Source organism: Drosophila novamexicana, unplaced genomic scaffold (assembly GCF_003285875.2).
Source record: "Drosophila novamexicana strain 15010-1031.04,08,12 unplaced genomic scaffold, DnovRS2.1 tig00000008-arrow-pilon, whole genome shotgun sequence".
Taxonomy (NCBI): domain Eukaryota; kingdom Metazoa; phylum Arthropoda; class Insecta; order Diptera; family Drosophilidae; genus Drosophila; species Drosophila novamexicana.
In genome coordinates this window covers 6,223,493-6,235,241 of record NW_020824765.1, presented here as the reverse complement: position 1 = coordinate 6,235,241, position 11,749 = coordinate 6,223,493, and the positions used below count along the sequence as shown (strand labels likewise).

At 38.0% G+C, this 11,749-nt stretch overlaps 1 protein-coding gene across 1 annotated transcript in view; it reads right to left on the bottom strand.

Annotated features, from left to right (window-relative positions):
- Positions 1 to 266: 266 nt before the first annotated feature.
- Positions 267 to 11,749, bottom strand: part of LOC115759754 — a 45,232-nt gene continuing 33,749 nt past the window's right edge. Inside the window, exons 3-7 of the mRNA XM_030700801.1 lie at positions 5,472 to 5,573; positions 5,155 to 5,263; positions 3,003 to 3,179; positions 2,776 to 2,889; positions 267 to 1,317 (exon numbers count right to left, since the gene is read on the bottom strand). Coding sequence (XP_030556661.1) covers positions 1,178 to 1,317; positions 2,776 to 2,889; positions 3,003 to 3,179; positions 5,155 to 5,263; positions 5,472 to 5,573 — 642 coding nt within the window. The 3' untranslated portion in view covers positions 267 to 1,177. The remainder of the gene's footprint in view (positions 1,318 to 2,775; positions 2,890 to 3,002; positions 3,180 to 5,154; positions 5,264 to 5,471; positions 5,574 to 11,749) is intronic.

The following is an 11,749-nucleotide window of genomic DNA, read 5'->3' as shown; positions in this document are numbered from 1 at the left end:
CATTTCATGTATTTTTTATTTATTTATGTTTTTTTGTTCTTTTAAATTATGTTGAATGTTATTTTTATCATACACATCAATTATATTTATTATGTACACTGCAATTGTTGGGGGGCGCACTTTTTAAAATGTTCTTTTTTTTGCTATTTGAATTGTTTGAGAGATTTGCTCGTTTTTTAAAAATACTAAATATTCCTTAAATATATATATAATAGTTTATTTTGATTAATCTGTTCCTTGCAGCTGCATTTGTTTATTCTTTTGTTTTTTTTTGTTTTTTTGATTACCAACTTTTACACATGGCCAAAAGTCTTGTTTTTAGTTGTTGTTTGTGGCTACACATCAACAGTTTGTTTGCTTTAGTCTGTAACCAACATTGAAATTTTCTTCACCCTTTCCTTCTTTTCTGTTCGTTTTGGTTTTTTGTTTGCATATTTGCAAATAACTTATGCTTAAAGATTTACTTGACTTATACGAAAGTATAACAAAAAATATATTTACAGCATTTATGAAACTAATGAATCAACGTTTTGAGTGGAACATTGGCCTAAATTAAATTTAAATATTTACGGTATGTACATTTAAATTAAACGTAGTTTAGTTAGTTGAATTTTAATATATATTTGATTTATTATTATTTAATTTACCTTTCGTCAATATTACTGCTAGTGTTTAATGCCAATTTTATGCTTAAGTTGACTTAAAATCACTTACATAAAAGCTCTGACAGCTTTTGGGTTTGTTTTCAAATACATTTTGCAGTAATAAATGCAAATGTTTATATTTTATTTGATTTTATGTGAGCTTCATAAATTGTTTATTCTTTGCTTCTTGAAAGTGAAAAGCGCTCAATTCAGATGCCTTCAGAAACATGGAAGCTAGCAAATGAAAGGCTCAATTAACACGACTGTATTTTACACATGCATTTATCAATTCATACGCGCGCACACACATGCATACATATATAAAAGTAATTACACACACATACACATGCAACGCTTAAATAGATTGAGATTTTAGTTGTATTTGAAATTTGTTTAATTTACGAGCTTAGCTAAGAGCTGTTTAAATGTTGTCTGCTTGAAGAATTTAATGGGCTTTACTTAATTATAGCTGCTACTGCTTTGATGAATTAGTTACAAATGTTGCGGGCAGTTGTCAGTTGTCAGCAGCCCCTCTAGACAATTCTCATATAGACACTTGTGTGGAATATCCGATAGCCGATGGCAATCATTACCATAAAATTGTGCAGCTGGCGTTGCGTCGTTTTAGTTGAGCCACCCACATGTCCGTGATACATGGCCGCAGGATTATCGCCTGTATGAAAGAAATGAGAGTACAATAAAAAAATTGTGTGCGCATGAGAGGCAAGAGAAAATGTGTTCAAATTAATTAAGGCTCCACACACACACACAAACACACAGGTGAGCACATAACATATCAGATGCCATGCACCACCCACTCACCCACACACACACACATAACATACAGGTAAAACAACAAATGCTAATGAGCATTTGCAGTGTCCCCAAAGCCGGATGCTTTTGCAATACAACCTATGCTGGCCTTATAAGTTATGAGCTCTGTCACGCCCCTTGTCTGTATGTGTGTGTGTGTATATACGGTTTAGTGTTTATGGCCTGGCTTTAATGGCCGCCTTGGTGGCGTGGGCATTTTTAATCCGTACGCCTGTGGCTCTGTAATTTTCATAAATTACTTTTATTGTTCTTTCGTTTTCATATGGTTGTTGCTTATTGTCACTTGATATATGAACTGTAAAAGAGCTGCTACGCATAACTACACAAATACAAATGCAGATACAGATAAATATAAACAGATACAGTAACAGATACAGATGCAGTAACAGATACAGATACAGCTACATTTGTATTCATATATACGTATTGGTAGGCAAATGTCGCACTTTTGGTTTTTTGTCAGCTTAAATTTCATTTTTCTACCATAATAAATTGCATTTCAGCTTTGCTTTATTCAATATACAGCTGAAAGGTGCAGATAAGTAAAGCGGCAAAAATTATGGATGTTTCTATATTTATTTTTGGTTAAACAGTTGCTTTGAATATTCACGGATCTGTTCATTTATCGACAGCCAATTCCAAATTTGTATTAATCAAAACTTGTTCGATATTTAATGTCCATTTGTTAGATAATGTTAGCAAAGCTGTTTGGCTTATATGAAATAATTTTTTTTAATTAAAACGAAAACGTTTTGAAGCCACAGACAAATATCAAAAAATGTGGCAAGAAATTAATTTTATTTCGTAACGAGCAAGCGAAATGTAGAACCTAAATTTATTATTCAATAATATGAAATATACAAAAATAAATAAGAAATTAGCTGGCAACAATTTAAAATACGAAATACAACAACAATTTTCATTTAATCTCAACAAGAAAAACTTGTTTCCATATTAGTATGCAAAACAACAAATTATAAAAAAAAGCGTAGAAATATATTTAGTAAATAATGAATAAAAAGTCTATGTTTGTTTTAGAGGGTATCAAAAAAAAGAAATATTTCCATAGCCTGTAAAACAGTCAAATTAGAAAACAGTATTTAAATAAATAGAAAATATATTCATCAATAACCAACTAATTCTAATAAAAACCAAAGTAAAAACTTTCGCGCATTAATCAATTGCAAAGACCTAGGGTTCGATCCGCGTGGATTGTAGTTTTGCAGTTGCATTATGTATACGCACAGCTGTAGCGCATAAAAAGTTTCTAATAGAAAACTGGGCGGGCTCGACTCACCTTTGAAAATGTGTACCAAAACGCTGGCTGGCTGCGTGTTGCTGGCCACACAGGTAAAATTGCCCGAATGCTCGCGACGTGTGCGCTGAATTGTAAGCTCCGATGATTGAAAGTCTGCAATGAAGTGGACGCAAAAATGCAATGGATGATAGTTTCAGTGTGCTACAAGTGGGGCCAGTTGTAGGGTGGGGATTGGGGTAGAGGGGTAGAGGGGTGATTGCACTCACCTGGCTCAGTTGACACATTAATGCCCCGATCAATGTCATAATTAATCATGCGGTTGTCGTGATACCAGAATATATACTCGGATGCCTCTGTATTCTGTACAACGCGGCATTGCAGGCGAAGCCTTGAGCCCGGCGTCAGATAACGTATGGGCGGTCCTGATATTTCGGCGCGCGCTTCTAACCGAATTGAATGACATTTTGGAAATTGAATTGCCATTTCCACAATCGGATATTGCACGTGTGTGCGTATGCGTGCGCGATGTGTGTGTGTGTGTGTGTGTGTGATAGATGGAAAGTGGAAGAGCAGTTGAGATGAAAGATTCAAAATTTAATCAAATGTAAATGCAAACGGCTGTCAAAGTTATAAGCTATAAACTGAAGCCGACATTTCACTATATCGCAAGGTATCTAATTGAGAATTTAAATTAGGATTCTATTATATATACGTTGTTGTTGTTGGCGACATTTCTCTATATTATATCGTATTATATTTGTGTAATATTATATATTTATGTGAATACAAAAGTGAACTTGAAATAATTTTCAATTATGTGCTTCAACATTTACTGAAGCGTTTTAAAGAGAAAATATGTCACTAGAATTAGTTTTAAAGCTTTTTATAATTAAGCTTAAGCTTATTTAGTAAGGTAATAAAAGCAGACATTTTTGATCCCATTAAGTATATATATTGAATTTGGATCAATAAGCAATAAGAATTGCTTTCTTAAACTTTCCACTTTGAAGCAGATCTAAGCAGATTTATCAGGTATACCATATAGTCGAAAGGAAAGGATAGAACATCTTTTAAGCCTTGGATGAGATCATGGTAAAATTCAACTAGCATGTCAAGTATGTCTGCAAGGGCATTAAGTCTTCGGCAACCATTTTTCTTGGCTGATAATTTCACGCTTAGATGGCTTAAGCCATTCAAACTATCTACTTGCTGAAGCAAAAAATAAATTGCTCGGCCAAGCTTTTAAAAATCTCAACTTCACAATTTTTGTTTGTTTTTGGCCAAAATCATGTCAACGCTGGCAACTCTGGCACAGTGCACTGGGTCAACACAGCGCATCAACTGACTCGTACAGTTTGTTCAGCCAGCTTCTTTTTCTTCTTCTGCCATTTGAGTGTGTTTGTTTTTTTTTTGCTCGATGCGCTCATGCTGAAATTAGAAATGTCCATATGCCAGTCGGCAGAGTTGGCAGGCGAAGCAGTTACGACAAAAAAAAAAACAAAAAAAACGACGAAAACAGGCACAAACTGAAAAGGTATAAAAAAGGGACACCTGCCCAAATGGCAGCGACTCAGCAAGTTGCCCGAAACAACGTTGTCGACGTGCCCGTTAACGTTGTTTTTGTTGTTGTTGTTGTTGTTGTTGCTGCAGTTGTTGTTGCTGTTCTCCACGTTGTCGTATTGTTGGCCTTGCCTAACGCTAACTGACACACATTATTCTGAATTTAACAAACAATTTACTTTGAATGTGCTGCGCCTAATGGCGTTTTCTGCACAAAAACAAAGCCCCAACACACTCGCACACACACTCGCTGACTAACTGAAACTGATGCGACAGCGCATTAAACAAAAAAAAAAAATAGTCTGCTACACATTCTGGTAACGCCTCGCATGAATCAGGCAAAAAGGGCGACACACTTAATCAGATACAGGCATATTTAAGAGCTCAGCCATAAGTAGTTAAGCGGGTCTTTTTTCCCGTTGTATACATTTGCATATAACGTGGGTATTTGAAACTTACATGATTATATGATGTACACTACGGTCGGATATACGTAACGACTTCAACTTTATAGAGATAGAAGTGTAAATCATGTACTATTACTTTCAACAATATTTATGCATATAGATGCAAAAAACTCTCTTTATAATAATTTGAGTAATTAATAACTCTTTCAGAAATAACAATATAAATTGTTATTCCTGGTTTTTATTCCACTATTGTTATTTTTTCCTGGGAGCCATATTATATATATTGTTCCGCTGCTAATAGGAATTTTTTAGTGAAGCTTGTAAATCTGCTTAAGATATTTTTAAAAATTAAAAAGGCTTTTATTGTGATATAGTTGTCGTTTTTAGTGGGGATCTCATTTTATCTCTATATCCCTCTCATTTAATCGAGTGACTTCTTTTTACTTACCGACTACGCTCAAGTGTAGAAATATGGATGTGGGCGGATGTGTGGACACTTGACACTCGTACACGCCGGCGTCACGTAGCTGCACAAATTTGATTTGCAATGTCCAATCCTGCACAAAAGAAAACAAGCAAAAGCCAACAAATGAGAAACAACAGCCAATTGTTTTGAGTGCACAGCTGCAGTTTTGGTTTATTTAAGGTTAGAGGCAGCCGTTCGTTTCGGCGCATTTCTGTCACGTATACGCAGTGTTGGCCATTTGGCATGCAACACAGCGCCGCGCGGCAGCTGGCCCAAATGCAAATTAGCTGCGAACCCACCTCGGAATGTTTCAAGTGCGTGGCACTGAAGCGCTCATCGCTGCTGTAGGTTGTTAGGCCGACCGTAAGCAGATGATAATCCTTTTTGCGTATCCAGGATACCTGCAGAGGAAAAAAAATGAAAGAAGAAGCAGTCAGTAATACGGCGCCATCAGGCAAACACAATTGAGAGCCTAGCCTAAAATGTATTAACATATGCCAGCATCTCATATTGGCCAGTCGTGCGTTCCGCACGGCCCGCTTTCTCGTCCCAAACAAATGTTTGTCAATCCATCAAGCGGCGACGACAACGCGATGATGATGCAATTTTTTAAAAGAGAATGATACAAACTTAAGACTCGAAATCGAATACATAAAAAAAGGGGGGCACACGAAAATCAAAAAGCAATTACGTGTAGAAAGCAACAATAAGAAGAACAAGAAAAACAACAACAATAATAATAAACGTAATAGCAGATTGATTGATCCCAGGTTCAAAGTTCAAATTGGCTGCTTAACTGTAAATAGACAAGCAAACAAAAAAACATGTAAAGGGCCTCTTACCTAACTGAATGCCACGCCCACGCTCTGTGTGTGAGTCTGCGAGTGTGTGTGTGTGTGTATCCGTCGACTTTTAGCTAATCTCAAATGACCATTAATCATTTCGATTTCGACAGCGTCTACGTTTTAGCTAAGAGGTAGCACCCAGCTCGCGCACACAAGCACCCGCACACCTTATGAATACATACACACACACACATACAAACAGCTAGTAGCTGAAGCCTTAGGAGCCTGCAGCCTCACTAGCCTGGTAAAGTTTGGCAGCAAAATGAAAGCCATCGTAAAATAAAAACACAGCCAAAAAAAAGTTGCAAAAAAGAGCAAGAACTGCTGACTGTTGAATACTCTATTTGCAGTGTATTAACAGCTTCAAGCAGATGGGCAAGAGTTTTTGTTGACTCCTAAAAAGGCAGGAGAAGGGATTGGGCCAAAATATGTGAAAGCCCAGTCAACGAGTAGAATAACTCGGACTATCCTACGCTAGCAATGTCTATAAGTTAGAGGTTTTTTTTTATATATATATGAGGCGCATTTGTGGGCAAATTTTTTAATAAGTATCTGCAAACCTAAGTTTTATAAAATTATTTTTTGCAATTTAAATTTTGAATTCCTGCACGCTTCAAAGATACAAATTTATTTGCAGCTGTCGAAGCAGGCGTGGCAATAATTATTTATGGTTTTGATCTTTTGCTTGTATATTGTAAATGATTTTTGTATATTTTAAACAGTTGTGGTTCTTTTTATCTAAATTTAAAACTTATATCAGCTGTTCTCATAATCATTAGGGCTTATCTTTATAATTGCTTCTAAGAGAGGCGGAAGGCGTGGAGAGGAGATAATTTATTGTAAATGATATGCCCGCGTTTATGAACATTAACCATACTTCATGAAGCCTTTTCTTATGCATCAAATATTTACAAAACACATTATATACTGCTTTCGCCTGCGAAACAGAGTATCGAATAAGGGTTGTCTCTCAGTCTGAGAAAGCTGCGCGCTGCTCTTTTCATTTATTTATTTATTTATTTACTCTTGTTTTTTTTTTTTTTGGCTGCCTTCTGTACTCGCGTGTATCAATCAATTTTCAATTGATAGAAAATTGTATTTATTGGCCCAAAAAGAAGCAAAAAGTAGAGGAAAAACGCAAGTAAAAAGCTTTGTGGCAAATATTGACAGACGCACGAGAAGAAGAGCTAGAACAAATGTGGAAATTAACTACAAAGTAAATTGGTAAATCGTTAGCAATTGGCCAAAAACACTCGCTTAAATTGCTATCGCAATGTACAATGCGGCGTATACGCAATGCGCCACAAATAAAAAAGTCTATTGTGGATATAGAGAGAGAGGAAGAGAGCGAGAGAAGCCAAACAGCAGCTGCTGTCAGAGAATTTCCAAGAATTACGTCACGAAAATTTACTAGGCTTCGATATGTATAAATATATTTTTCTATTGAAAATCTTTGCCTGACTTCTAAGAAGTTTTGATTTTTTTTTCGCAAAAATGATTTCTGCTCATTTGAAAAAATGATGCGCATCATTTTTGATGCCTGGGCATATTTGCAACCGAGGCTCCGTTTTAGCTGTAGTCATATATTTTAAAAGTACTCTGCAATAGGTTATGTAATCAATATATCTATTCAATAAAAGCTGCAACAGTCGAGCACAAAGTGTAAGGCATAAATGACGCATAAATTGCGAGCGTAGAAAACTGAACTGAGCTGGAATTGAACTCTTGTACAGGAGGAGCAGTAGCATCTAACCATCTAGCCAGCTCTATCTTCAGCTGGCTAGCTGTCTCTTTCCTTTATATCGCCCCGCTGCTCCTCTCTTTTTTTTATGATATTTATGATGGCTGTAGTTCTCTTTCAGACTGCTGCGACGTGTCGGCAAATAAACCCTGAACCGTGCAGTGTTAAAGCAAAATGTTGCAAAAAAGCATAAAGCGGAATGTGTAAGCAAAAGGGGCTTCTACATACAGCAGGTCAGGGCGAGAGGGTTGTGGCAGGGTGTGGCTGAAGTGAAGCCATCACTGGCAAAAATGTGTCTGGCCGATTCTGGCAAGTTGCAAGCCAAAAGAAAATACACATAGCACAAAAAAAAGAGTAGGAAAAATAAAAAAAATATATATAAAATGTTGCGGCAATTAATCAAAAGCATGTGAATTCCTTTGCCAAAGTGTCGCGCTGAGTGTGAGTGTGTGTGTGTGCGTATGTGTGTGTGACTGTGTGTAACTGGGCATGTTTGCCGTGTGTATGTGTGTGTGTGTGTTTGCTGTGTGCGTGCGTATGTTTGTGCCGCATAAATCTCAGCTGCCTGTCATGTGTGTGTGTGTGTGTGTGACTGCGTGTGTGGCGCCTGCTCTGCGGCTGCTGCGGTTGTGTGTTGACTTTGTATGCGTGTGTGTGTGTGTCTGTGTGTGTGTTGCTGCAGCGCCAGCAGCTGCGAGCGCGCAGATAATTGTTTACATTTTACCTTTTTTACAAAATACACATAAAAAACAACAACTGCAAAAGAAAGAGCAAAAGCTGCAAAAATAAAAAAGCGGCGTTTAATTTATGGCCAAGCAGTGGCCGGGAGCTATGTTCGGGAGGGGGTGGGTTGGTCGTTGGGAGGGGGAGAGCGGACGTGTGCGCGCCGCACGGCAACAAATCACTTGTTAGCAAATTTATGGCAAATTTATGCTAACTACATGTCCTGCCCAAGCTGCCAACAGCCGAAGGTAGGCAGCGCGAATCCTTTCCGCCTGTCTGACTGCCAATGCAAAAATTGTAGCATACTTATTTGCGCTGCGATTTGTTTAGCCATTTTTTAAGCGGCAGTGGGTGGCGGAGAGGCGGCACCATGTGGGTTTAGTGGAAAGCGCTTATCGCTCGATCTTTCGACAGCTGCGCGCATATGCAAACTGTCTAAATGCAGGCGGGCAGACAGGCAGACGCAGATAGGGGGCAGAGGAGCTTGTAATTGCGTGGCAGAGCTGGGCTAAATAAAAAATGCTGGGAAAAACAAAGAGAAAATTCAATACAAAAGCCGATTGCGGCAGGTTTTTCTTGTTTTTGCATTTTATTTACTTATTTTCTTGTAGTTTTTTGTGTTTTATTTATTTTTAGTTGCCGCACACAACAAACTTTTGATTGGCTTTCGTTGTCGTTTCGCGTTGTAGTTGTTGCATGTTATTGACGAGCATTTTGTATGCTTTATTGCGCGCTGTCCATCCAATTTCCGTTGCCACAAGCCCAAGGGTCAATACAACAAATGCATAGAGGGCGTGCCTTGGCAGAGAGGGGGGTAGGTGGGGATGCAGAGTTGCGAATGGTAACAACTTTTTTTCAATGCACGAAAAACTTTTTAACAAGCGATTTTAATAAAATTCTATTTAGATGCTGCTTTTTGGCAGCCATTTGTGCAATAAATAGAGGGAGACACACACACAGATACACACAACAGTCAGATACATGTATAAATACAATAGTAATTGTACAAGTATTTTTTTGTGGCAATTGCGCGCAGCTTAAAAAGGTAAAAAAGAAAAACTTTTGCACAAAAATACGCTCAATTTACTGTCGCTGAATGTTTGTGTGTGCGAGTGTGTTGTTAACTATTTTGTAGCAGCCAGCTCGATGCGGCATTTTGGGGCGCTGCATAGAGTCATCAAAAATGCCATTCTTGCACAAGAGGGCGAAAATATTTTGCAGTGACTGTACGTGTGCGTCTGTGCGTGTACATGGGCATCCAAGTGCGCGCGCCATATCCATAACAAACTGTAGACAAAAATGGGTCAACAACTCGTAAAATACATAAAAAACTTGCGCAAAAGACAACTTTAACAACAAAAAATTTCGAAAAAAGTTTGGTGTCGGTTATTTTTTATCATCTTAAATTTTTGGGGCAAGTTTCAAGTTCAATTTGCGAGCTTGTTGTGTGGCACCATAAATAAATAACTGTAAATGTGGCAGGCATTAAAAAGACTTTAACTGGGGGCGTGTCCCACCTCGTGCTGGCACGAACTTTGCGCATTATTCATTATACTTGAAGCGGAAATGAGCATTAAATGCAATTAATGCATAATTAAACATTGAGCATTTGCTAATTGTGCCAACCCCAAATTAGCCAGTCAAATTAAAAGCGAAGGGCGCAGCAACCCGCGCAAAACCCATGCAAAACAATAGCCTATTATATATACATATATACATATATATTTCTATAAGGGGCAAGACAGGCATAAATAATAATAATAATAATGAAAAGGAAAAGAAATTAAAGCTCGGCCCAAATGAAAATTACCATAGCCTACTTTTCAGCTGTCAAGAAGACGCGAATCTCCAAACGAATGTGAGCAATTTTGAGGATTTTAGCGTGGGCTACGAGTGCTTTTTGGCCGTGCTGCAGGCGCACTCGTATTAAGTTCCCATCTCATTTGCCATTTCCCATTTCCCATTTGCCATTTCCCATTTTTCATATTTCATACTTCATGATTCATATTTCTTTTGGCTTTCATTAATGCCTCAAACAATTGTTGTCATCATAATTGCAAGGCAATTAAAATAATTAAAATTAAAATGCAGCCGAGCGTAGCATTCCTTCACTTTGTGCTGCTTGCTTTGATTTAATACCCAGTGAAAAGTGATTTAAAGCAGGGGTAGGTATCGCCAGGGAAAAAGCATTCTGATAGCTTTTAGCCTTTTTTGGCGTTAATTGTAAGACAACTTAATTTCTATCGCCATTTCTTCCTAGACGATAGCACAGCCAAAAAAACAAATGCTCACATATATTTTTTTATTCATGGTTATTTATCCTCGATATAAGTTATTGCCTGGACGATACTCTACCTCATTATTGATACTTTAAGCAGCGCATTTGCTAGTCGACTTCTGTCGACTTTCTTTGTGACCTACCCTGTTTTTTAGGGTCCAGGGTAATTCACAATTAATATCTCGGCAACTCGGTAACTTTCACCTTTGGCCCCAGCTCAATTGCAGCGCAAAAACTTGCAGTGTTTCTTAATTGTTTTTCGACCGCCTTTTGTCCAGAAGAACATGCAAAACTTTATAAAAATAATGAAGCTATTTAGCATAGACCCACTCGCACACACATACAGAAAATCTGGGTCAAAAATTGTTGTCTTTTGTTATAGCGTTTGTTTTAATAAACATTGTGACAGGCAACGACAGGACCACACAAAAGGACACAACTCATTCACTGCGGGCGGGCGGCCAGCTGCTGGCTGATGTAAGCCTTTATCAAGTTGTCCTGGCCAAGACAGCAGCTGCGGCAGCAGCGGTGCGGTTGAAGGAATGCCTTATTAGCTGGCAAACAGGACGAACAGCACAAACTGGCTGCAAGTCCTGCTTGAGGCCCTCTTTCTATGGCCGTCACTTGTATAATTACGGTTAAGGCTGCCAGCGAACAAAGTGATAATGATTTGTATTCATTAAAAAGGTTTATGGCAATTTTGAGCAACATTTACTTTTCGGTCAGGCACTAGACACGCCCGACCCCCAACCGCCCCGCAGCCCACACAGAAAAGGGCTAAGTGGCTGACATTTAGTTAATGTAAAATAATCGCACAGCATACAAAGGATGTAAGGATGTGGGTTCCTGACAGGATGTGGTTTTGTTGCTGTCATAAAGTTTTCTCATTTAATTGCCAAGCTCAAAATAGACCATTTTCTCAAGTTGTGTGGCTTTACGGCAAGTGCATTTGCCAGTTGCAATGCAAGTGAAAAGCAAAAGTATGTAAAA